This window comes from Sceloporus occidentalis, unplaced genomic scaffold, assembly GCF_023333645.1.
Source record: "Sceloporus occidentalis isolate IW3139 unplaced genomic scaffold, rSceOcc1.0.p SCAF_4, whole genome shotgun sequence".
NCBI classification, from domain to species: Eukaryota; Metazoa; Chordata; class Lepidosauria; order Squamata; family Phrynosomatidae; genus Sceloporus; species Sceloporus occidentalis.
This window is the reverse complement of record NW_028316984.1, coordinates 86,202,277-86,229,864: the sequence shown is the minus strand read 5'-3', so window position 1 is coordinate 86,229,864 and position 27,588 is coordinate 86,202,277. Positions and strand designations below refer to the sequence as shown.

Sequence of the window (27,588 nt, the reverse complement as noted above, 5' to 3'; positions counted from 1 at the left end):
TGATCCATTTTCCTCAATTTGATCACCCTTTTCCTTTTGTGAGAAGACCGAGGCAAAGAAGGTGTTGTGTAGTTCTGCCTTTCCTTTGTCCCCTGTTAGAATTTCTCCATCTTCTCCATGCAGTGGCCTTACCATTTCCTTCTTCTTCCCGTTGCCACAGATATACCCAGAAAAGCCCCTTTTATTGTTCTTAACCTCTCCAGCAAGCCTGAGCTCATTCTGGACTTTAGCTTTCCTGACTTTACCCCTACATGTGCTAGCTATTTGTTTGAATTCCTTTTTAGCAATTTCCCCCCTTTTCTATTTTTTATACATCTCCCATTTAAAACCTAGCTCATTGAAAGTTCTTTAGTCATCCAACCCAGTTTCTTGAGACACCTACCATTTTTCCTCCTCCTTGGAACAGTTTGAATTTATGCCTTCAGTATCTCCCTTTTGAGAAACTCCCATCCATCCTGAACTCCCTTCTCTTTTAGTATTCCTGACCACAGAATCATCCTCAGTATTTCTCTAACTTTACTAAAATCCGCTCTCCTAAAGTCTAGAATGTGTGTCTGACTATGCCTGGCTTCTCCTTATCACTGTATAACAAACTACAGGAGAACATGATCACTCCAACCTAAGGATCACACCACTTGCACCCCATTAACAAAGTCATCCCTGTTGGTTAGTATCAGATCTAAAATAGCTGATCCCCTTGTTGCCTCTTCCACCTTTTGAACAATGAAATTGTCTTTTAGGCAAGTGAGGAATTAGCTAGACCTTGAGGTTTTGGCTGAGTTTAATGTCCAGCAAATATCAAGATAGTTGAAGTCACCCATCACAACAACATCTCTCCTTTCCATATGTGTGGTCATCTGTTCTAGAAAGGCAACATCCAGTTCTTCAGTCTGACTTGGGGGTCTGAAGTAGACTCCCACAATAACATCCTTGTTGTTTCCTTCCCCTTTAATTTTTATCCAGATGCTCTGGATAAAAGTTCTGGATCTAAGTTCAGGATTTAAGTTCTGGATCTCTTCACAGGTGTAAGCATCCCTGACATATAATGCTATTCCTCCTCCTTTCCTGTTTGACCTATTCCTTTTTAAAATGTTGTACCCCTCTAGTCCTATATTCCAATCATGAGACTGAACCCACCAGGATTCAGTGATGCCTATTACAGTCGGCCCTTCTTATACACGGATTTTTTATACACGGATTTAAGCATACACGGTTTGAAAATGTTCCAAAAAAGTATAAATTTACCTTGATGTTCCATTTTTTATTAGGGACACCATTTTGCTATGTCATTATACTTAATGGGACTTGAGCATACACGGATTTTGTTATACACGGGGGATCTTGGAACCAAACCCCAGCGTATAACAAGGATCCACTGTATATCATATTTGCTTTATTGTGCTAGGAGTTCAAATTTATCTTGTTTATTTCCCATGCTCTGTGCATGGGAAATAATGTAGAGACATCTAAGACCATGGGCTCCCCCTGCTAGCTGTCTGTGTATAGTTTTTCTCCCTCCCACTGTTGGGTCCTTGCACTATTTGCCTTATTCCCTCTATTGACTATTATCTCCAACCCTTGATGAACTCTTGCCTTCCAGAGTACTGTCTCCCTCCCCCTCATAACTCAGTTTAAAGCCCTCCTGATCAAAGTTTTGAGACTGTTGACAAAAACATTTCTGCCAACTGGTGTGAGGTGCAATCCATCCCTTGCCAGAAGTCCCCCTTCATGGAACCGCAGCCCATGATCCAAGTATCCAAATTGTTCTCAGCAGCACCATCTGTGGAGCCAGTTGTTCACATCACTTTTAAGTCTTAAAAGTTTCCCAAACTCTTCCTGAAAACCTTATTTACTCCTGCTTCCAAAAATCTTTCTGCTTCCATTTTGACATAGTGTCTGTGACATAAGACATATCAGTAAGGTATGTTTTAATTTCTTGAGAACAATACACCTTTGACATAAAAAAATGATAGTTGTGACATGACAGTACTATCATTGGTGTTCCTTCTTTGGCCTGTGGAATATCAGCCTGAAGCTCAAAGTTGCTGCACTCCAGTTCAGAATAGAGACTGCAAAGAGAGAATGATTAAATCAGTTAGGAAGGGAAGTGGCTATTGTTGTTGTTGTTGTTGTTGTTGTTGTTGTTAGTATTATTATTATTATTATTTCTATCCTGCCATTTTCCCAGATCAGGACTCAAAGTAGCTTACAACAATGAAAAAAGACATTGTTAAAAATCAACAAGATACAAAAGTTTAAAAAAAGGTTTAAACAGTTAAAAAAAATCAGGTTAAAACATATATCATTAAACATAGCTATACTATTGTCCTAAGGAAAAAATGTACCATGTTCCCTTACTTAATTGGGTGAAGTTGTCCGATGGAGAGCTGTGAAACGGCGGTCATGGGGAGAATCACGATAGAATGGATCTACTGTTGTGATTGTCCTGTAATTGCAGGAGAAAACATAATACAAAACAGAAGATGGATGTCACTTGGAATGAGGAAGAAAAGTAGAGAACAGGCATTGCACATGGCATCACAGAGCAGGAGAAAAGGAAGGACAAAGGAACAGCTGAAACAAATGCAAGAAACATCACCTGCCAACATGGGGATGAACAGTCCTCAAGGTCTCTGTGGCATTGGGATGAGTGCCTAAATCAGTGGCGTGGTTGTTGGTAGCAAAACCACCTGCCTGCTGAGGCTGGATCCCTCCTCGCGTCCAGCCTTCCCTGTCCACACCCTTCGGAATGTTTTCATAAAACCTGTTAAAAGGGAGAGATCCATTATGACATGCTAACTAAATCTACATACTGCCTCTTCTTCTCCAAGCAAAACAGGTGTGGGTATAAAATTCCTATAGGGTACCACATACTCAAGGCCCTGCAAACGTTTTAAGACTGGTGTAAAACCCCATGAAATACATAGGGTTGCCATTAGTCAATAGGTGACTAGAAGGTACACATATACACACAATGTATCTGTTTTTGTACATATAATCCCTTCATGAACCAGCAGACCTCGCAATGATATACCCCATTGCTGCCTCAAAGCTCTTACCACCAACTCTCCAAAACCCTTGCACAGAACAAGCTGAGGCCTACACAGATGACAGAACTGTAAGGTTCTTACATAGTTGAAAAAATGGTGCCTGAATAAGGGAAGTCATAGCCTAGGAGCATTACCATGCTAATGCAGAGTGTCAACAGGAACCAAGCAGACTCACTTGGAATTATAGCTAGTCAAGAACCTGTTGGGATGATCGGGATCATATGCCGGTGTCACATAAGGGTGGTTATTGAGGCTGAATCCTGTTGGCTCCTATATGCAAAAGACCATGAAAACAGAACTAAGGGTATACTGTAGTACCAGATGGACAGAGCAAAGAGATCTATGCATTATAAAGCTGTAATGAAACTGTAAAGCCCTGAGACTGCAGTTCAGGCATACCTTGTTGCCCACATATTCTCGACCTAGAAGACTGGTCTGTGTCCGAGGTTGCCTCTGAAGCCCTTGGAACTGAGCATGGCTCAGAGGCCCAGATACCTCTGCTCCAGGTGGAGCTGCCTGTGGAGATTCAACATGGTGGTTACTATGATAATGAGTGAAGAAGTTGCTGAGAGAGCTGGTGAAGCACCAAAGAGAGGCAGGGAGCAAGATTAACAGGAATCAAGCTGAAGAAGGAAATGGAAGCCAAGGTAGTGTGTGGGTAAGAAAGTAAGAGAGGAAAGAAGAATGATGAGCAACACAAGAAACAAACAGAAAAATGGGAAATCTTTGTTTGCAGTTTCTGGCAGGGGAAGAAAAGTCTTACCAAAATGCATGGAACAGAAGAGACAGAAAGGAAAACAGGCAGAACAAATACGCTATGGCAGACATAGTTGTCTGAATTGTAGAAAGAAAAAAATACAGATGTAGTCAACAAGAACTGGGTGGACATAGAGGACATAGGAGTTTATCCCACGGGAGGAATTTCTCTTAATTTCGAATGAAAAGAAAGTGGGGCCAGAACACATTCATGTAAATTCACTAGTTCAGTGAATTTACGTGAATTCGAATTGCGTTCGAACTGACTCCACATTGCCCAAAAATAGCTTGTTCTTGCCCGAAATTGTGTGTGATCACCTCTCACGCAGTAACGTGAAACCCCATGATTGCGTTCGGACTGACTTCCCATTGCCTGAAATTGTGTGTGGTAGTCTATCACGCAATAATGTAAAACCCCATGATTGCATTCGGATTGCCATTGGATTATACTTCCAATTTCCCTTGTCTGATAAACTCCATAGAAAGAGAAGAGGAGAAAACAGGCTGGAAGTATTTGATGTCTGCCAAGGGGGGAATGTCACTTACTGTAGTACCAAGGCCAAGATTATTCTGCCGACTGAATCCAGACCCTCTCTCAGAGCCTTTGGAAAGGACTGGGAGAAATTCATCACCCTGTCAAAGGGAACATAATGCAGATGGGTGGGTATAGTATACAAAACTAGTCAGAGGTGAAATACAGGAGGTGACAAATGGAACAAGGCAGGCAAATATATATTTATATATATCCCTTCATCTGTGCTCTTAGCCCGCCACTATAAATGGATTTCTTACATGGGGAAAAGAAGGTGGCAGATAATCTGTCTTCGTAATGCTGATCCCTGGCATGCTGCCCTGTGAAACAGAAGGCAGTATTGAGACCTCAAATAGACTAGGCTAAAACTTGTTCCACATTAGAGCTCCTCCTAAAGGGATATCGTGGAAGGAGACAAGGAATCATTTGTAGGAGAAATCAAGCATGTTTTCATAGTAACCCGAGGTATCTAGATAATTATATGAAGCCCTGTTCCTTCAACATTAAGGCCATGGAGCCATAGATTAAAACTACAGAAAAACCAAGATTTGGTTTATGATTTTGTCCCACACAGAGGTGGGAGCAAAGTGAGCACAAGGACCAGGGTCAGCTATTGGAAGATATAACAAGAGGAATTTCTAACAGAAGGTTGCTGTGTTTGGATTTCTAGCCAATCAACCATACCTTTTCCAGGATATTCAGTTCCCTCATCTCCCCTAGCTAGATTCATCCCTCTCTGGACATGTCTAGTTTTCCCAGGTTTATTTTCTCTCCCTAGGTGTTTTACCCCTAAGGAATTCTTTAAATTGTCCTACAAACTTTTTCAAACTCAGCAGGCTCTCTATGGATACCTCTTACGCATAAAAGATGAGAAGCTGGCTGATCTCAGTTGGCACAACCACATTACCTAATATCATTGGCTACCTGCCTGCCACACCGACTTGAGCTTTGCAAGTTGAGTGCTTCCACCTCACCTTCTTATAAAGAGAAAGGGAAGAGGAAAGCAAAGCCAGGCACACTGAGCCAAGATAACATCATATTTCAATTGGTTTATCTTATGAAAAATTTCCTTCCTTTTCTTTTTCTCATTTAGTCCTTTTATATTTCAGAACAATAAACTTAAATCTTTTAATTCAGTCATTTAACTTATTTCTTGAGGTCCTGTTTCTATATTTCAGCCCACCACTATCAATGGATTCCTTACATGGGGAAAAGAAGATGGATTTCCTGCAGAGGGAAGGCAAAAGGGGAGTGCAGCTGGCTCACCAGACATGCAGGTCCCTAACTCTTACCCCATCTCCTTCTTGATGTGCCAGATATTAAGAAAGTCTGGCAGAGAAACCTCCACAAAATGCTCACAGCATTTCCAATCCAATTACTCACTCCAGTATATACAATCGAGGATAATATTCTGGGACTCTCTATTCAGACACATGCCTCTAAATTGTCCTACTTTGTGGTGAAAAGCATACCTTTGGCAAAGATTTGGTTGCTGAGAGGTCCTGGGGAAGCTGTCAGATATGAGCATGGGGTAGGCAGGGTTGCTAGGTGAAAGACAGGACAGGGCTTCTGTACCATTAACGGTGTTGCAGAAGAGGGCATTTATTTCAGCAGCTGGCTGAAATGCCCTCTTCCTCACAACTAGCAAAGCTACAAAGGCCCTGTCCTGTTTTCACTTGGCAACTCTAGCATGTGGATATTTACAAGCCCATTTGGGAAAGACTGGACAATTTACTCTTGTCCCCAAAAAACCCATAAAGGAAATGTGGAGTGAGTTGGTGGGGAAATGTTGTGACTTTGAACCAAACTGGATTAATATTATTTACTGTAATTAAAAAAAAATATCCAGCATGTGTGGGAGGGAAGCCAGCATGGGAATTTGATGTGTATAAAACAAATTAACCATTTGTTTCCTACCTTTCCATTTGCAATGGATGAATATTCCCCATTGGCATCAATGCCAAATGGGAATACAACTCCCTTGCATGACACAGCCTTAACTGCCTCCCCACCTATACAGTGACATTTTTTTAAAGTGCATACCTCAATAATATAGACCTTTGCTTACTACTCCAGTTAAATTGTAAGCAAGGAGCACTGGAGAGAGATCACTCCTCCAAAGTCACATGAAATTGCATCAGAGCAGTGGTTCCCATTTGTTTTGGACTTCAGATATCACAAACTCAAGCCAACATGGCCAACAGTCAAGAATTCTGGGAACTGAAGTCCAAAACATCTGGAGGACAAAAGTTTGTGAACTACTATACTAGAGCAAAGGCATCAGTTTTGCTTGGGCTCCACTGTGTAGCATGCTTAACATAATAATGTGGCCCTTGGCAAAAACAGCAACATATACATAGTGCATTGGGAAAAACCTGAGCTGTTGTTTTCTCCAGAATGGGATTGGTGAGGCAGCCTTCAGTGAATCCTGTCTCTTCTTTGGCTCCAATTGTTTTCTTTTGCAGGAAATCTGCATGAGGAGATTTTATTTTAAAGTATGTTTATCTCTCCTCAGCCCACAAGGCTCCTGGAGCAGCTTACATACAATCAATAAAAACAAGACAGTCCTTGCCCTCAGGCTTATATTCTAAACAGACATGACACAAGAGGTGGGGAAAGATGGGGAGAAAAATTGGTAGGACCAAAAAACACAAATAGTTTTTTAGCAGGGCTAATAGAATGAACCCTGCTTTCCATCTAATCCTGCTTTATTGCAACTTGCTGGAAGAAATGACAGAGCTGGGAAGAACTCTCAGGGAAGAGGTGATGAAGTAAAGATGTTAAGAAAGGGAGCACACACACAACAAGGTGCAGAAGGCACTGGTGACAACACAAAACAGACGAACAATCTATAATTTGATGCAGTTGCCATCCCCTCAGTTATTTCTGGGAAGGTTGTTGGAAATATAGGACTAAAGTTATGGTGATATCCTTACTTTACCAACAATATTCCATTTACAAGTATGAAAAGTTGTTTACAGTTATAAAGACATTTTGGTATTCAGAAGGTTACTCAGAAATTTCATTTGAGAAGTGGAACTCAAACTCACTTCTTTTTTCCTCCCCCTTTGCCATGTTTTGCAAGTGCCAGGCAAGTAGAGAAGGCCTCTCAACTGCAAATTTCCAAAGCAGTAACCCAGAATACAGAAATGTTATGTGAAAGAGCTGAATGAATTTCTAATTGTCACCTTAAAACATGAATTTATTTTCAGGCAGAAGATTGGGTTATGGATCCATACCTATGCTATGTAATGTGACAAATTGTCCCAAGACATTTAGGCAAGACAGAATTTACATGGCACTACACAGCTCTTACGATGCTTTTAAGGAAAAGGTTGCACTGCTCTAAATTCGCCAGTCTCAAGTTCACAGTTACATAAGAAAGTCCATTTTCATTATAAAATATTTCTGACGTCCCAAGATGTAAAATCTACAGGAAGATTTTAAATGTCAAAATTCTCATGGGTGTAAAAATAAAAAGGTCCCCCCAACCACCCACCAACAAACTAAACAAGAACTCCAACTTACATACTTGCACCATAACTTCCAAGGATTATGACATTTTTTTTAATGCTTGTGGGTGGCAGTAATGATACGTGCAACTTTTTAAAAATCAACTGGGAGTTACTTGTGATCTGGATTTAGGCCAAACTACTGCTTCAGCTACCCACATATAGATTTAGCAGAACTTAAAATTCAAAGAACAGGGAGGTGAGATTCAGAGTAGGAAGAATGGCATACTGCAGCATGATGTCAACAAGTATAAGATCACAGGAGAAAATATATCCCAAATTACTATCTTTGTGAAGGCAGAATAATTTTTATATGGTCTTATTTCTAGCACACAACTGTCACAATCCAACACAGATCTAAAGAGAATTAATTTTGCACTGGACTATGATCAGTGTGTTTAGCATCAAGCTGAATCGTCTCCTATTATTCAACAATACAGCCACCTTAGCCTGTAGAATCAGTACGCAGAGAGATCTTGTAGCACCTTTGAAACTAAATGAATGAAAGAAGTTGGCTGCATGAGCTTTCAAAAACTTAAGTCTACTTCCTCAGATGCATTTGGTCTGAGAAAGTAGACTTTAGTCTACAAAAGCTTGTTAGGAAGGATTGAATCAGGGGAATTTAATTAGCTCAAATTTACGAGAAGCGTGTCCTAACAACGCACGCAGCGGGATCGTGTCCCTATGTGTATACGAGAGGTCATCTAGTCCAACCCCAAGAAACAGAGACTCCCAATGCCAATGAGTTGCAATTAAAATATAAACATTTATTAAAGCCACACAACAAAAAGGGATCACACATGCACACACACATTCAATGCTAAAGCAAGGGAGGGGAAGAGGTTGGGAGTAAAGGAGAAAGGATAGAGGCACTGTTGAAATAATTACCTTAGGAGTCTTCTCCAAGCGACGGATGTGAGGGATGTTGGAAGGTGGACACGGCCGCGGGGAACGGGGAAAGCAAGCGGCGACCGCAATGGGTAGGAGCTAAGTTCCAGCGGGCTAAGCTAACAAGAGGCCCAAAAGAGACAGTGGGCTTTGGCTTGCCCAAGTGATTTCAGCAGGGCGCAGTGCCCAAGAGAGCTCAAGTCTGGAGCAGTTGCTCGACAGAGTTTGAGGTTTGGAACTTTGTAGCTCACAAGCCCGAGGAGGGCTGGAATCTGGGTCTTATTTATACTGCGAAACATGTCTGCAGGCTATAGCTATCTGCGGAACAAAGGTCTTGATGGCTTATCTTTGTCTAAGTCTAAAGCTAAACAATAGATACACAAAAAGGGTCTGCCACTTCTTTGGGAGAGGACCACTATCTAGATGGCTGAGTACTTAATGCCATCAATAGGTGAGGCAAACTTCTTTTGTCCTCATTCTCTCAGGTTGCCAGCGAAACTGGAATGGCAACTCCCAGAACTGGTTCCTGAAAGGTTTAAATCTACCTTTTTCTATAGCCATGGCTTGCAAGGCTGCCTGGTTACGTGGTCAGCTTGCCTTTGGGATAATGGCAGCTGCGATGGGTTAATCGGGGGTCATGATTTTTGATCGCTTGGCACCCAAAATGTATATAAATCCAAACTCGATAACAAGCTCATGCTGCCTACTTCTTCCTTCAGTTGGTCTCAAAGATGCTACAAGACTGTGCCTATTATGTTTATATGATACTGTCTTATTCCTGAAAGGAATACTGTGCCTAGATACAAAACCAAGCATCTAGTTTGAATGTGGAATATGCACAACTGGATTCTTAGCAGAACAATGGACTGAACTACTCTTCAGTGCACTACTCTTTAGTTTAGCAACTTCTGAATTGTCCCCAGAACCCACCGAGAGCTACACCCAATTCTTTCTGCTAAAATTGCTGTGACAGCACCAAAAAACCAACAACAAAATACCACTCTCGCCTTACTGACTTCAAGTTGGCTGTTCCATGAGGCTGCCAGGTAAACATACTGTTCATTCAGATGCCGTGTTTGTGTTTAGATGCAGGTGTGATTGCTAGAGTTATTCCATGTTTGGAAAATGTGACAGAAAAAAGCTGGGATATTTGTTTCATATCACAGTCATACCTTGACCTTATAATACTGTGTTATTCATAGCTGTTTGTTGCTCACAGCCAGTAATGCCATGTCTGATTGCCTAAGAATCTCTCTCTCACTCTGAAACTAGCTGCATTTCTGAGAAAAAGCAAAGCAAGTACAGTTGGCCCTCTGTATCCCTGGATTCCTTATCCACAGATTCAACCATCCATGGTTAGAAAATATACATTCCAGAAAGCAAATCTTGATTTTACAATATTATATAGGGGTATATAATATGCTACACCTATGTTCTTAATGGGACTTCAAGATCCACAGATTTTGTTATCCATGGGGGTCTGGAACCCAACCCCAGGGGATACAAAAGGCCCACTGTATCTGGCTTTTTAGAGATTTCCCATCTAGCCACTAACCAAAGGTGCAGTGGTATTTGCAGAATCCAAGATTCTGGACTGTTGAGGTGATAGGGATAAATGTACATTTAGCTCCCTTTTCTAACCGGTGAGTGAATAGCATGGCAGAGGAATAGGCCTACGAAGAAGAACCATACCTGGTTGTCCTGGGATGTTGAAGCGGAACTTTGAGCCATACTCTGTAGACATGTAATGAGGGCCCTAGAAGTACACCAGAGAATAATGCCATAAATTCTGGGAGCAAACTGTTGCTTGTTTTGCCAGCAGGATTTCCAGTTCACTGTCTCAAATCCCATTTACGGACTTCTCAACACAATTAAAATTTCAGACTGTGATCTGGGATACATGATTCAGAGGATCTGGAGTTTGGCCAGAGGCACGAGACGATCTTCCTGATAAATCCCAGGATTTCATAGGCTAGAGTCACGGTGGTTAAAATGGAATCCTAGTGCTGTAATTGTGTAGGGTGTGTGAGCAGTCTTGGGTCCTTTTGGGGAGAAAGGCAGCATATAAATGAAATAAATAAATAAATAAATAAATAAATAAATAGGGTCAAAAGCCCCCTCCATATTCTTTCCTCTTTTTATTTCTGTCTAAATATCCCTCCCCTTTTCTGAGTATCAATTCCCACACTGTAAGGCCCTCCATGCAGGAATTTGTCTTCCTTTCCTTTCCCTCCCCTTTCTTTCCTTTCCTTTCTTAAAACTTTTTGGTAAAGCACTACATACATAGATGATGCTGGAGGGAAAAAGTCAAATGATAACAGATTTAATTCTCACTCATTTTTTATTCTATCTTTTCCAATACTTGTCACTTTGGGATGAGATTGCACTCAAAGCTTGTTCAAAATTTGCATGCTATGATATTGAATGGTGACTTGTATGCATACAATAAATTTCACAAGTCAAACACTGCAGACAGTGGTTTCATTTCACCTTAAACGCAAACTTTCCAGTGAAGGCTATTCACACCTCCTGTTACAATTACAAGTCATGAGGGATGAGACAGATGCATACAAATTATTCCTTAGGTCAGAAGTATGGGACTGGGAATCAAGTCTCCTTGCTTTGACAAACACTTGAATCAACTGCCCTACAGAAAGATCAGCTCTGTCAGCAGTTTTCTCTCCCTGGGCTCCTTCTACTTGGCCATTATAAGAACTGCTGTTTAATTCTTCCAACACTCTTTCTTCCCCTCTTTCTTCTGCTTTACATTGTTAAGATAATAAACCTGTGAACAGAGACTTTCCTACTTTGATTAATCATATATAAATTATGCTGGGAGTCCCATTAGTTGAAGAGTGCTTAATGTGGGCAGGAGGAAGAAAGTCAATCTTTTCCTGCATTCAGAGATTAAGCGAAGGTCACTAAGAAAAACGTATGAAAAGCAATGCTGAAACAAACCACAGGTCTATCCAACCTGACATTATGTTCAGACAAACTAAAGGGCTACCTGATCCAACATTATGTTTACACACTAACCAAGCAATTGCATATGGGACATAAATGAAATGTGCTCCCCAGCAACTGATATGTAGAGGTACAGGGCCTCTAGTACTGGAGGGAGTATTTTCCACCATGACTAGTTGCCACTGATAGTTCTGTCCTTCAACAATTTGTCCAATCCACTTTTAAAACTAATCCAACTGGCATCTACTATCTCCTATAATAGTAATTCCCACAATTAAACTATACATTGGTGTTATATGTTTTAACTGATTTTATGTGTCCATCTATTGCTGTATTTTAGCTTAATCCATAGGGAGGAGTAGGTAAGAAATAAATATTATTATTGTTACTATTACTATTACTACTACTACAAGAACAACATAGTATGAAATAGTATTACTTCTTTTTATTTGGCCTCCTGAGTCTTCCATCATCCTATTCTAGTGGATGATCCCAGGTTCTTTTATTAGAGGAAGTGAAGAAAAAGAAAGGTGGGATGAATAGGTAGGTAGGAAGGTAGGTAGGGAATTTATGAGATAATCCGTCTTGTATTGTGTGTGCTAACTTTTCAGTCTTCAGCCAGTTGACTGCGATCCCCTTATTGCCATCCCTTAAAAGTAGTTTGCCAAAGCTGAAAGGTGAAAAACTATAGAGATGATGAAAGAGGGATGTAATGTGGTATTTGTGGGGCATTTATACATCACTAGGTAGTGCAGAGGTCCTGGCCAGTCTACATACAGAGTAAAATGGCAAACAGAGATAGAAGAAAGTGAAATAAAATATTTTTTTAAAACATTTAAGCCATAATGGTTAGAATTGAAGGTATGCACCCTTTCTGAAAAATATGCTGACAAATCTGAACATCACCTGAACATCACAATCACCATTGTTCATATCTAAAGGAATTCCTTTAGCCTCTGGCTCCTTCATGAGACTAGTGATTATACTTCCCTGGCTAAGTAATTCCTTTTTTATTTTCTAGCCTCTGGAGATTTTGCTGCCTGAAGCAAAGCAGCAAACAAAAGTCAGCAAACAATGTCTCTTGAGGCCTGTTCCCACTATGATTTAAACTGATTTGCTGATTGGATTATATGTGCCTCATTCACACTTAAAACAGTTTTAGAACCAACTGTGCTCAGTTTGAACCGCTGCAAAGCAAGGCAAATTCAGAAAAATCACTTTTTTTGAAGATGGATCAAAAAGTGGGGTTTTTTGGGGGGGGGTCAATTAGCAAGTGTGTTTGGCAAGTAGGAACAACAGACTTGAATTGCATCGCACTGGAGGGGAGGGACTAATGGCAGAGGGCTGGCATCTTGCCCTTGGTTTTTGGGAAATATGCCATTTTCCCCCTCTCCTTTCCCAGGACCCATCCTATATTCCAACCTTTGGTCCAGGAGGAATGCCAAAACATCCACCATTCTGAGCATGACTAGGAATTTATATGTGTGTTTTTAGCTTGTGTGTGTGTGATGTCCCCCTTTTTGCTGGCAGGTCCTCCATTTGAGTTGAAGGTTTGTCTGGGAAAAGAAACCTCTCTCTCTCTCTCTCTCTCTCTTTCTCTCTCTCTCTCTGTGTCATCTGTCCTCTCTCTTTCTCCCCCTCCCTCCCTCAGTGGCTCCTCAGTGGCCCATATCCCTTGCCATTGGGTTCCCAGTGACTTTGTGCAATGCCAGCCTTAAATATGAGTGCAAGGGCTCTGGTGTTAAAAGCACTCATATATAAATGTCAATTCATACTTCTTAGTCCTGCTCCAAATGGAGGACCCTTTGTAATTCCTCCTGGACAGAAGGTGCAAATGGAGGACGTGCCCTGGGAAAGGAGGATGACCTCTGGTCACCTTGACCTGGAGTCATTTCCCCAGTCTTTCCATTTAAACGATGGTTATGAGAGTGAGGGAAAACAGCAACAGGTGTGTGGAGGGGATGGAGCCCCAAACTTTTTAACTTGGGTCCAACCCCATAACCAGAGTGACCTAATGTCCTCACCGCCAGGGAGGATAAGGCTCCCCCTTCTCTGGATATGCTTGCTCTTCCTCTTGTCGAGAGCGGGTGGGCGGCTGTGGCAGTGGCAAAGGTAGAGGCAGAGGAGCAAGAGGAGGACCCCTGCCACCACTGGAACTTCTCCCACTGCCCGCCAAGGAGGAGGAGAGGAGGAGCACTGCCTCCTCGGAGGCACCCATGAGCACCACAGAGACCTCCTCCCCCCCACTAATAATGCAATTTGATTGACAGCAACACAAATTAAGTGGGAATGACAACCATGTCAAAAAAGACATGAATTCATGGAATAATGAAATAATACGCTTCCATAGTGGGAATTATGCATCAGCCTGAATCAATTCAGAGACCCAGTGTCAATGCAAAGCACAAAGCGATTTAAATGCAAGTGGGAATGGCCCCTTAATGACTTCTTCCCCATTCTGATCACATCAAAGAGCATGATACCCGAGGATAACCAGGTAATTTTGCATCTAAGGCAGAATATTCTCCTTCTGGAAGTTTCTGGAAGTAAAAATGCAAAAAGTAATAAATGAAGTAACTGATGATTTACTGCCTCATCTAAAATTAACTGCTTGCCACTTCACTCTTTCTGGTGGTAGAGCTAACACTATCAAAGAACCTTCTGTGTGGACTCACATGTCTGGCATTTTCCACCTCAATAGAACCTCTTCCCTGTGACTTGTGGAGATCTGGAGTATGTTTGGGCTCCAGCCCTGTTATAGCCTGGGCTCCCTGGTCCGTGGTGTCAAAATGGACTTGCTTGACCTGTGAAATCAAACCAAGCTTGTAAATTAGGCAATCAGCATGAATAACCAAAATACAGAAGGGGAAAAAATCAGTGCTATTGTTACTAGTCCTATATCCCCCTTTGCCTCTGATTGAACTTTGATATCAAACTCCATCTGGAAGGGATGCCTTGTCATGTAGCTTGGAAAAAAGTGCCCCAGTGCAATTTAACCAGGAAATGCTAAGGGCATGTAGGTGGAAAGGTATCCTTTGAAATTCAAATCTATTCCTTCTATTTTGGAGGCATAGATAGCTCTGGCACATGTCAACCATTTGGAAATGAAAAGGACAGGTGGTTTGGATTTGTAACTTCTTTGTGTTAAGTTCAAGCTCAAGTTTTAGGATGGCTACATTTTATTTTCTTGATTTCAGAGTTCTGATCTTTTTTTCCGCTGGAAAACTCCATCCCAAAGATTCCCAAAAGCTAAAGGTATAAGAAAGAGATATTTGGCTCTCATTCTTCAGTTTTCAGTGAAATGAGGGAATTAAGCTGTCAGATTTCACCTAGAATTCCTCAGAATAGTTAGCCTTTCCACTTTGAAAGTGATATGAGTCCATCATCCCTGCACTCCTCCTCCTGATCTGGAATCCTGGCTTCTGGATTCAGGTAAAGTATTGCCCTAACTTGCAGCTCGCTATCCATTTAACCTACCTTATTTTGTTAGCTCTTGTACAAGTGTGTGAATGTGCGCTTTTGTGTGAATGTTGCTACTGCTTTGCTGTAGCAATAAAACTACATTTGAAACTTGCATTCTGGATTTCTAGTGTTCTAGTGTTTGGTAAAAAGGTAAAAGATCATTGATTTTTAAAGTTAACAAAAGCCTTCTCAGTACTCCTTTCAGCCACATAATTAATTCCCCTATCATAGTCAATTTTGGAACAATTTAAGTAACACTATAAGCAAGGACAGGACAGAGGAGAACAATCAAAACAGAACAAAAATGCCAGAGAACATTTCACATCAACCTTTTTCTAAGATACAGTGGAAGTTACCTTCTCTGTGGCTAAACCTCTGGATTCTACTAATCACTAATTAAAATACATAGAAGCCAGTGAGGCCACAAAGTTTCATGCTCTTAAGTATCACATGGTTTCTTTTTCCCCCTAAACTCTCAAAATGGAATAGTATGTATTTCAGTAAATGTATTTGAATGGAATAAAGGTTTCAACTTTTCCTGTTGCACTGAGCACTTTGAAAAACATGATTATGGTGTATTTCTGAAAGCCCACAATAGAAAAGGAAAATACAATTTGCTTCTACTGTTCATGATTGTAAAGAAATTTCATAATTATAGAGGCCTTGAGTCTGGCAAATACTAGGGTTCAGTCCCACTGCCCTTCCCCAGACTGGATGGAATATCAGCAGTAGTTCATCTCATATAGCTGAGCTGCTGTACATGTGAGATTTCAGTCTTAAACAGATGTACACTGTCTACAAGATTTGGTTTGGATCCAGTTTGGAGAGCAGACTAACTTTTCTTTGGCTTATTCAGAAGTCTACTGGCTTAAGTGAGGGTACAGAATCAAATCTTAATTCAAAGACATGTAGCTTCAGGGCTCCAGTGACAATAATTGGAAACAATTCACTGTTTGACAGGATATGATACATTTTTAACTATAGTATCCCCTTCTGAAGGAATGAAGCATCATAAATTTCTGATGAGTAGGTGTCTGTGTGCATACTGGATATATCATGGCTATAAAATGTTGAAAAAAATAAGGAAATGATACTGGTTTCGGCTTCAGTGGGTCTTGTTGGTGGACATGCTGACACTTGGGAGGGGGCTTTCACTAGGGTTCTCATACCTCTTTCTTATCCCAGATATGCCCTCTTTTTCCCGGGCTAAATTTTCTGTTTTAAAACATTCAGGGGTTTTTTAATTGTCTGCCGCAGCTTCTTCTCCTGCCCACCACCACTGCCTCCTCATCACCATCTTGCTGGCTCCATTGAGAGCTCCATTAGGAAAAGGCATGGAGGCCAGCCCAGCAGAGCACTCAGAAATTTGGGGGACTTGCAGGAAGGAGAAGGGAGACAGACCTGGAGGGAGAAGGTGAGCTAGTCAAGTGAAGCAGATGAAGGTGTCTCCAGCTCCATAGGGGCAATGGAATAGGGTGGCTTGATGGAATGGCTGTTAGAAGAGGCATGGAAGCAAATTTTAAATAATCATTTATATATAATGAGGTTTAGAAATATTTCTAGTAGCAATTATCTATGGATATTAAAATGGGATATATATAAACTGAGAGTCATCATAGCAATTATTTTGAAGTAATCAAACTGCAAATGTGTCCTCTTTTTTGCTTTTCAAAATATGATAATAATATGAAATAGTACCTTTCACAGTACACAGTTTTAACGCTATTACTGCAATCATAATGGCCATGGCTGCATCCTATGGAATCCTGGGATATATAGTTTGGTGAGACACTAGAAGAGCCGGTGTATTGTAGTGGTTTGAGTGTTGGACTACAGCTCTGGAGATCAGAGTTCAATTTCCAGCTCAGACATGAAACCCGCTGGGTGACCTTGGACAAGTCACACACTCTCAGCCTCAGAGGAAGGCAATGAAAACTTCCTCTGAACAAATCTTGCCAAGAATAGGTCATCTTAGGGTCAGCAGAAGTCAGAAATGACTTGAAGGCACACAACAACAATAACAACAAATAAGGCACTACAGCTGTGTGGTTGAGAATGCTAAACACCTCTCTGTACTGTAAACCTCAGGATTCTATAGGGGTTTAGGCAATTAAAGTGGAATTATAGAGCTATAATTGTGCAATGTGAAATGCCATTGGGTCTGTTTACCACTGCCTCTATCATTTGCCATTCTCTGTGTGGTCAGTTGGAAAGGCCCCCGATTTGCATGGACACAGCTTGATCCAGAAAGCATACAGATTGTGATTTCTAGCAAAAATCACATTTTGGGTCATTTCTGAAGCTGAGAGCCTCTTCAGAACCCTATCCTGCTTACTTACCAGCAAATAATTTTACTGGTTAAACCAAAACCAGAACTTTTCCTGAACAATACCATACCCTTCAACATTTGACAGATGAAAACTAGGACACAGAAGGTAACAGAGTCTGGTGAAGATCGCAAAAATTATGAATGAGGAAGAACACACAAGCTAGTAGAGCTGCAGCAGTTTGTTTTTCCCTGACCCTACTGGGAATGGGACGATTCCCTCACTCTTCTTCCCCCCCTCCCCAAGATAATTACTGTAAATGCAAACTACTTCTGCACTTTAAGCTCAGTTTGCAGGACAGAGAAACTGGGGCAAGTTTAAAACTGTTGAAGAAGTGTGAGCATAGAAGATTAAGTGAAACTATCCCTGCCAATTGGGGAAAGTTGGAGGACAGGCTACAACTGCCCAAATTCCTTAGCCAGCATGGCGCAAAGCACAAAACAGGAGAGCTTATGCCCTATGCCATTAGTGGTGGGAGTTTGAAATGTATTGTAATGATCCGAAGTTAACACAGAGATAGACCTTTGAATCTGGATACTTACGGCTTTAGTGGTGGGAAAAGAAAGTGGCTTTTCCCGGACATACCCACTCCCCGGCTGGTATACACTCCAGGGCAGAGGATACTTTCCATCTGGGAGTTGAAGAGGCTGGAAGTGCTTGGTAGTTGTTGATTCATAGTTGTCCTTAAGGAGCTTCCTTGTTTATGGGACAGAATATACATGAGGGTTAACAGTGGTCCCTTGGCATTGGTTCCAGGATTCCCCATGTATAACAAAATCCATGGATGCCCAAGTCCCATTATATACAGTGCACAGTGAAATGGTGTCCCTTATAAAAATGGCAAAATCAAGGTTTGCTTTTTGGAATTTATATATTTTTGGAATATTTTCAAGCCATAGACATTTAAATCCATGGATAAAGAAACTACAGATATGGAGACTGTAAAAAAAAACACACCTGGATTTAATTGAAATAGTAGCTGCATTTGGATTTAGCACTAAGCCATAGATTGTTTTAACCATGGTTTATGGAGCAACCCAGAGAAAGGAACTGAACCCTTCCCACAAGGCATCTGACTCCATCTTGGCCTGTGAGGGGGAGAGAGGGTGGGCCAATGCCATCAGGCCTATCCTTAAGATACAGAGCCCTCCATCTGTCCATCTGCCTTGGTCCAGGCCTCAGAGGGAGAGAAGAATGCTGGACCTGATCCCCTTCCCCTCAACCATTCCCTTCTCCTTCTGTGTCGTGTCTTAGATTGTAAGCATGAAGGCAGGGAACCGTCTAATTAAATGATTTTATGTACAGTGCTGTGTAAATTTACAGCGCTATATAAATAAAGCTTAATAATAATAATACTAACCCAGGATCCTGCTTTCAGGCAAGCAAATCGTAGTTTGTTTCCCTTTTTGTGCCTCCTCTACAAATATGTGGCTGCTCTCCCAAATATCTGAGTCATAGTTAAGGATAAGTAGAGTCTCACCAAAACTTACCATCAGCTAGTTGCAGGAACAGGGCAGGGAATCACAACACTTTCCTTCTGAGACAATTTTGGTAAGACAATTTTGCAAAACTTGAAATCTGACCACAGTCATAACACTTCCCTTTCTCTCCCTATTGCTAACATTTTTTCAAATAAAAACAGCCATGTTTGTCTATCACATCATTTTTTAAAAAGGAGATGAGAAAAAGGAATCTAGCAACACCAAGAAGTAGATTCATATTCACAAAAACTCATACTAGCATAATCTGAGAAAGAGGTCCAAAACTGTCACCAATCTTTGCTAAAAGGTAGATGTAATGCATCACATAATGCCATCCTGTTATAGGCTATCTCAGCCAGTGTCCTGAAAGAGCAAGATGCCTACCCAATAGCTGGATTATCTAATTTGTCCAGACTTGGTTTGTATTGGACAACAGGCCGGTAATTGGATTTGTAACCAGCTCCAGAGTGGAAAGCATTGCGAGGACGAAACCCTTCCTGACCTGGTAAACAAACAAGCAAACAAAAGGTCAGTCATGGGTTTTACCATAGTTTATTTAACTGCTTACTATATTTATACACTATTTTTCTGGCAATAAACTTAAGATTTTCACAGTGAAAATATGCCTCAAAACATATTCATGGGTAGCCATGCTAGTTTATAGAGCAAAATAAAATAAAATATACAATCCTCAAAAGAGTGATACCTTTATTGGCTGCTAATGGGGTTTGCATTTAACTAACCTTTGTCTTGGTCCCCCCCATATAGCCAATAAAGGCATAGCCTAAGATCCCTCAAAACTAACTGAACTACAGGAGAAACAACATCTGTGCAAAATGTAGGCCTGCGACTCCAACACTGACACTTTTTTTCCTTTCTCTTGTATGATTTTGTAAAATATTTTTTGCCTGATGAGGAAGCTAATGAAGCTTCAAACACTTGAATTATGTGTTTTGTGCATTTTGGCTGGCCAATAATAGTATTACTCTTTTGTGGATTTTGAATCAGGTACACCTCACTTAATGAAGTAGATGTGTTCTTGAGCATAACTTCTTAACAGAAAACAGAAGCAGGAATAATGTGGAAAGAATAGGGATAGGTTGCTTCACCACATGCTTCTATAGACTTTTTATCCAAAACTGACAATATGCACATGTGAAATGAAGCAACCAGGTCAGAGAAGCCTTGAACACATCAACAAAAAATTTTTCAAGTTTCTGTAGACCCCTTGAAGGCTTCTTTCAAAATGCACCAGCCTCCACTTTTTTTAATGATATCCATTTTAGTGTCCAATCTATATACCTATACTCTCTCTCTCTCTCTCTTTAATATGCTGTATGGAGCTGGTGAGGCAGTTTTCTCTCTTTTGCTGTTCATGAAGTAAAGGACTCTGGAGGTCACTGTTTACCTTGCCTGTTTGAGGCTGGCACACACAGCTACAGTAGTACTGCCTACTGTAAAATCCCATTCTTTCCCAGCTCAAACCTTTATTGCATTGATTACAGCAGACATACTGCTACAACCCAACATTGAAAGTCTGTTTTAACAGCCTTCCTTCAACATGCATCCAATGATGATGATGCTTAAAAAACTGAAGTAGACAGAAGGAAAAAAGAGGGGCTCAGCGTGAGTAAAAAGACTTCATAAAAAAGACCTTTTTTTTGTTAGACGCTTTGTTATTTGAGATATGTCTGCATAATTGCTTATTATCTAATTGGCAACAAAAAGAGAAGAAGGAAGTGGCTGATAAAGGGAACAAAAGCATTTGGATACCAGCTCTTATATATTACACAATTGTTAAGTATTATTTTGGTGGATTCTTTTTTCTTTTAAAATTTTGTTTTATTTAACAATAATTATTATAGTCATGATACATACAAAGATTCCTTCTTCGTAAATAGGTATCATAAAATAAAATATATTTTCCCCTCTATTCCTCCCTTCCACGCTCCCCTTCCTATGTCATGGTGTCATAAACCTTATCCTTGTCAATCACCATGGTTATAAATTGTCTTCCAAATAATTATATACTGCTTTTATATTAGTAATAATCTTCAATAAATAAATAAATAAATAAAATTATAATTTCTCCAAAATAGTTCTTGACTCAAAGAGGGTTTATGTCCAGTATTGACTTCAGTAATATAAACAATAAAGAGCTTCCAAATAATATCAATTGTATCTTATTTTATGTCTCCTCTTGCTACTCTTACTTTCTATGTTAATTTTTCAGAAATTGCTATGGACCACATGCTATTTAACCACTTTGTATTGAGAGGTAATTGTGTCCCCGCAAATGAAATTTTACTTCACTTCTCTTATTTATAGTACTGCAATAACTTAAAAATTCAGTTGAACATTTAGAAATGCAATTTAGGCATCCAGAGAAAAGGGTCAGGTAAAGTGACTAAGAAAATGTGAACAGAACAAATAGAAGAGTTCTAGATGGGAACAATTTTCAATGTCTCCCTCTTTGCAATTATAGAAATTTGGAAACTGAAGGAAAGTGACTCCCTGTGCCAAAATAAGGGAAGAAAATCTGTATTGCTGCCCATCTATTTATTTATTGACCTTTCTCTGAGATTCAGGACAGGAGTAATACTTATCCCTGTAGCATGGTTTATTACTGAAAAAGCCAGCCAAGAGTAAAATATCGTGCAGTTAGGAACACCCCTTTCCCACATCTGTATTGGAGGTAAACTGCATATTTAGCATAAGAGCAAGCACTGACAATTATGGAAAGTAAACATGGGAAACTGCAATGATAATAACATTTGCTGAGAAATCTCACTGCACTCCATGAGGTTTGTTTCTGAGCAAATATTTAGAGTGAGCTGTTTGTTCTGGGTACACTGAAACTATGATTTGGAAGAGAACCTGGAATTAACTTGTTATGTGCTGCTCGTAACACCTTCAATAGATACAGTAGATAGATAGGTGTTGGGGTCAATACTCTTGGAGCTTAGAAATAACTATTTACGTTCAGCTCTCCCCCATGGCTCCAGACAATCCAGTCCTTTCCCTCAGACCCTCTCATCTCTCTGCCCCTATCTTTTGCTCGAGTGTCTATCTCATCCTCTGCTCCATCTCCATCTCATCCTTCTCTTCACTACTCCTGGCTCACCTTCTACTTTTCTCATTCTCCACAACTTTTACCAATTTTAACAAGCAGTTCCAGGAACCTGTACAAACCGGCTGAATGACACCACTGTTTACATTTACCTGGGCACATCATCCATATCACTGACTTAAAAAGAAATTTTGCTGGTTAACACTCAATATTCCTAAAGTGCAAGTAATAAGAGGTTTTGCCTTGTTATTAATTCCAGGGGATGGTCTCAAGAGGAGAAGGATCAGTGGCGAGCACTGGAGTTCTTAGGAACTGTAGGTGCCAGGGTTGCATTTAGAAACCCTGTGAGCAAAACACATTTTCTATTTGAATGGATTTTGCAGACCGTACTTGACTTTAAGTGAGTGGGAAGATAGACTCAGAATATTTCTGATTATGAATCCTCCACTTCTGATTCACTAACTCATCTTATGTAGCTGGTTACTGCTGCACTTCAGTATTGAGTGGATCAGTGTCCTATAAATGGAATGAATACAGCACTCCTTATTCACTTTTTCCAGTCAAGATAAATAATCCATCGTGTTTGCAGGTTGGGTGAAAGCATACAGATAGGTGGGAATAGAAAGAGCAGAGACAGAGATTTCGGTTGGGTGGATATACAACTGATTACATTGTTAGGTCCCATGGTTTGGCACAGACTTTCTGAAGTGGACAATTTCTCTATGCATTGCACTACAGATGTCACCATCCCCAGCCGCTCAATCAGAATGTCAGAATTGTAGTCCAGTGTATATGGAAGGTGCCAGGATGGTGAAGGACAGTTTAGAAACTTACAAAGGAGCACTTTTTAATCTTTAGGGACAAATGGTGGCATGTTGACAACCAAACATGGCATTCATTTATTTTTTTTATATTTTTAGAAGTAAGGATAATACAACAAATTAAATTTCACCTCTCCCAACCACACAAAGGCTTAATCTTCCTCATTTTTATCAACATTACTAATGAAAATTTAAAACCAACAGACCCAAGCTCATATTCTTCCTTTTACCTCATGCTCCACAATTAGTATCTTCGAATTTGCATCAGATAATTCCTTGCCATTTTAAAAGAAGAGGCAAAATACAGTTTGCACATACCAGCAAACCAGAAGAGCAAATCTGGAACCAGGGACGTAGCCAAGGGGGGGGGGATTTTGGGGTCCGGACCCCCCCTTCCATTAGAAAAATGAATGGTGTGTGCTGCTGCGCTGCCACACCCAAGCTCCATTATAATGGTGGCACTTAGTCTGGACCCCCCCTTCCTAAAATCCTGGCTACGTCCCTGCTGGAACAAACCCTGATTTGCTAAATTATCCGAATCATAGCTTACCATTTTGTCAAAATAGGCAAACTAAAGTTTACCACAAACAAGGTTCAACAAATGATAGCACATGAAGGCAAAGAGAAAAGTTTAGCCCAACCCTTGTTCTCATAACACCAAACCATGGTTTGGCACTTTGTCTGAATAGCCAATTTGTCTTCAGCTGGCTGACACTTTCCCGTGGTCTCCTTATGACCATACCATCGACAGAATTAAGGACTTCCCATAATGATAAAGGCCCTTACCATAAGCTGTGCCATAGCTGGTGCAGTAGAATTTCATAGGGTCCACACTCCCACCAGAGCTTGTTTTTACATAGGGAGAAACAACCCCCAGGGGGAGACGCCCCATCTTCTCTGAAGATACAGAGGGAGATGTTGTGAGGTAAGATTTTCCTGGAGAAACAGAGATTGAAGATGACTGACCACTAATCATTCTAGATAGCAGGGACGTTGCCAAGTGCCAGGAAAAGGGGGGGGGGGGAGCAGCCTGGCTTGGAAAATTCTACAACTGACATATTGTCCTAGAAACAGAATGCAGTCAAACATACACAACACTGAAGTCATAGCTAGCTCAGGATCTTTTAAAGATATGAACTAGTTCATTTGAAGCCACATAGATAATAAATCAGGCTCAGACCTTTACAACTGCCCATTATTACAAATAGGTCATCACACAGATTAAAAGAGGAGAACTCCTTTCACAAAAATTAAATATAATTTTGATGGTAGATTTCTTTAAAAATTATTGAAACACATTATATTATATTTTGATTAGCCTACAGGAAGGGTAGGTAACTTGTGGCTCCCCAGATGTTGCTAGTCTGTAATTTCCAGCACCCTCCACCATTAGTTGTGCTGGCATGAGCTGCTGGAAATGGCAGTTCAACAACATCTTGGAGGCTACATTTTTTCACCACGGCCTGAAAATATATAGGGCAAGCTATATTGAAATGAGAGAGCCAGCGTGGCATAGTTGTTTGAGTGTTAGACTATGGCTCTGGACACCAGGATTCAATTCACAGCTCAGCCATAAAACCAACTGGGTAACCTTGGGCAAGTCACACGCTCTCAGCCTCAGGGGACAGCAAGGGCAAACCTTCTCTGAACAAATCTTGTCCAGAAAACCCATGATATAATGGTCACAATTTACTCGTAAAAACTTTAATTTTCACTATGGTCACCATAAGTTGGATACAACTTGAAGGCACACAACAGCAACACTGAAAACAAAGGGATTACACAAGGCAACTTTGATTGAGACCTGTGCCAAAGGGTTTGTACCTAAACCACTGTTCCTCTCAAGAACTCTTTTAAGTGTGGGGTCTGCTCAACATGAAGTGTCACCAGTGCTGCACCAGGAGACACCTTTTTCTGTCAGAAGCCAGTATCTGTTTCAACTGTTCCTGTTGCTGTCCAAACTGCCAAGCTATGTCAGCACAAATTTGATCCTGCCCTACTGATATAATGGAAGCCTCATCAACTCCATTTCATAAAGTTATTTAGGCTTTCCCATGGAGAACCTCTGGCTCTCCATCTCCTTTTGCATTCACTCAGTTGAGTTCATCACCCACATCTCAAGTCTCTCCCCATGGCATGTCCAGAGTGCATAACTGCAAATTGTTCAGTCGGTTGCTTTTGACTTTTAAAAGGAAAGACAAGAGAGAGAGAGATGCCTCCCATAATGCTTTCATTTAATGTAACAGAGGTGCTTCTTGACGCAGTCAACTCAGGGATATTTGAAACATTAAAAACCATGTTAAATTCTCAGTATTGCCTAGAAAAAAATACAGTCTCTTCTGCATTTTTCTATCAATCCCTAATTAATATTTTCATGAGTAAATTGTGTTTGTATAAGCATGTTTGGCTCCCAAGCAGCCAGCGTTTTTCCATTCCTGACAATGCAAGCATGATAAGCTCTTCACATAATTGGTTTGTTGGAGATGAAGCCATTCCAGGGGATGAAGTATGAATTCAGCATAATCGTCCTACTCTGTTGGGAGACAGATGCCCACCATCAGTTCCCTCAGTTTGTGCTGATAGAGTGTAGACATTTCTCTTTGATGGGGCCTTTGAGCTACAGGCTACTGCAAGCTAAAAATTAGACATGGATGGCACCTAATTATGAAGTCATAGTGAGCTGAATTACAAAATAATGTGAGCTGTTTTGATTGGCACAATGGGGTAGAAATTTAATTAATTAGCACCATTGACTTCCCCCTTGGCAGGAGCATTAAGAGCCATCTGGCCCTAAAAGTTTACCCACCCAGTAAGCCCTGTATCCATGAGGGCATTGCCCTTTTATGACAAGGACTGCATAATTACTGATAATACTGCTTCAGGACAACTTTGCACATTATCATTTCTATTACCATAGGAAACAATGTGGTTTCACCACTGTCTTCTAATAGAAACACACTAAATATGAGTGAAAGGCTTCAGAATGCTTGGGAATAGAGTGGCTGGAATGCCTTATTAAAAGGAAGAGGGGAGGGAATGTAGCAGCATCTTCAAGACTGTGTTTTTTATTTTAGCATGAGCTTTCATGTCTATAAACCCACTTCACTAGATGCAGTACAGAGCAATATCCAGGCCTCAGTATACAGCATACTTACACAGTTGTGAGGATGGGATGTGAATCATGACCCTTGTCCTAAATTTTCAAAGGGTTGCATAAGGTAATAGAGGCCTCTCAGAACTTGAGTGTTTCAAAACCCTCAGAGAATTCTTTTTGTTACATGTGCAGTTACGATTCTTGTATTAATACATGTAGTGTGCCTTGAAGCCATTGTGTTTGTTCATACTCCTCCTAATGGATTGGAATTTGTAAATATAAGTCAATTCAGCTGTTTCTTTTCCTAGACTTCTTTTGAAATTTCCTTGTTCAAGGACTGTGACCTTTCTACCCCTTGCTGTATGTCTAGGAGGTCTGAAATGTTCTGCAACTGGTTTTTGGGTATTGCCATTTCTAATGTCCGATTTGTGTCCATTTATACTTTTGTGTAGACTGACCTGCTTGTCAAATGTAGTATAAAGGAGCACTACCAGCATAGGATGGCAGATATCACACTGGAAGAAGAACAAGTAAATGTAGCTCTGATGTTATGGGTGATATTACTGACCCCTGTAATATTGCTCCCAGAGTAGATGTGAGAACAAAATTGGCATCTGGGTTTGCATTTCTGCACATGTAACAAAAGAAATATTCGCAGAGAAGTTTTTGAACCCAAAAAAGCTGACATTTGCTTAGAAGATTTATTGCTTTCACACACTAACTCATTACTGTAAAAAGGAGGGCAGAAGGAATACAGCAGCACCTTCAACTGGTTTTTATTTTAACACAAGGTCTTGTGGATAAATAAAGATCTGAAAAAATAGGGCAAGGGTCATGAATTGCATCTTTCTGGACCCTATTAAATTCCATTCCTATCCTACTCCCACAGCTGTGTAAATATGCTTTACCTTGAGGTCTGAATATCACTCTGTAGTGCATTTGAAGAAGTGGGTTTATATCCACAAAACCTCATAAAAAAAACACCAGCTAGTGTTAAAGGTGCTTCTACATTTCTTCCCCCTTCCCTCCCTCCTTTTTATGCTGCAAGATGCTAACATGGCTACCTCTTTGAAAACTATTGGAATGCCTAAGTTTTTTGTCTTAAAACACATGGCTGCATGTGAACAGATTTCTTCATCATTTATGGCCAGCCCATGCCTCCAGCCACACAGAGCCTTTAACTTCTTGTTAACATTCCCAGCATGCATGCAAAGAACTGAATACAGTTAGGGACAAGGACATGCTTAGCACCATGCCAGAGCATATGCTTTACATGCATAAGGTGTTAGGTTCAGTCTTTGACTGCTCCAACTAAAAAAGGCCTTTGGTAACAATGCTGGATAGTCTTTGGATAGCTGCTGCCAGTCTAAATTTGACAGCCTTGGGCTAGTACAATGGCCCAAGGAACACTGCGGACAGTTCAATGGAGAACCAAGTTCTTCCTTCACCCAAAGCCATGTTAGCTAACATTATTACTGTTATTTATATAGTACCATCCATGTACATGTACCATCAATCCAGTTTCCCAATCCAAGAATAAGAGGCTCTTACCTGTCTCAGTCAAGGCACTGGTTGAAGGCAGAATACTGCTGATGCCACCTTCAAAGAATGAAAATGCTTCCTTTAAAGAA

General features: G+C 40.6%; 1 protein-coding gene across 3 annotated transcripts; it reads right to left on the bottom strand.

Annotated features, from left to right (window-relative positions):
* Window positions 1-1,931: 1,931 nt before the first annotated feature.
* Window positions 1,932-27,588, bottom strand: SAXO4 (stabilizer of axonemal microtubules 4). 3 transcript variants are annotated; one of them, XM_089520741.1, is made up of 14 exons: window positions 27,509-27,588; window positions 23,650-23,799; window positions 19,357-19,474; window positions 18,034-18,187; window positions 14,378-14,506; window positions 10,431-10,494; window positions 6,714-6,808; window positions 4,599-4,658; window positions 4,353-4,439; window positions 3,450-3,566; window positions 3,226-3,320; window positions 2,600-2,764; window positions 2,359-2,446; window positions 1,932-2,069 (listed from the first exon to the last, which is right to left on the bottom strand). In XM_089520741.1, exons 2-13 carry the CDS (start codon window positions 23,753-23,755, stop codon window positions 2,359-2,361), a joined length of 1,278 nt encoding a protein of 425 aa, XP_089376867.1. In that variant the 5' UTR covers window positions 23,756-23,799; window positions 27,509-27,588; the 3' UTR covers window positions 1,932-2,069. The 3 variants fall into 3 exon arrangements, with proteins under 3 accessions (XP_089376867.1, XP_089376868.1, XP_089376866.1); XM_089520742.1 differs by lacking the exon at window positions 4,599-4,658; XM_089520740.1 differs by lacking the exon at window positions 27,509-27,588 and having other exon boundaries at window positions 23,650-23,839.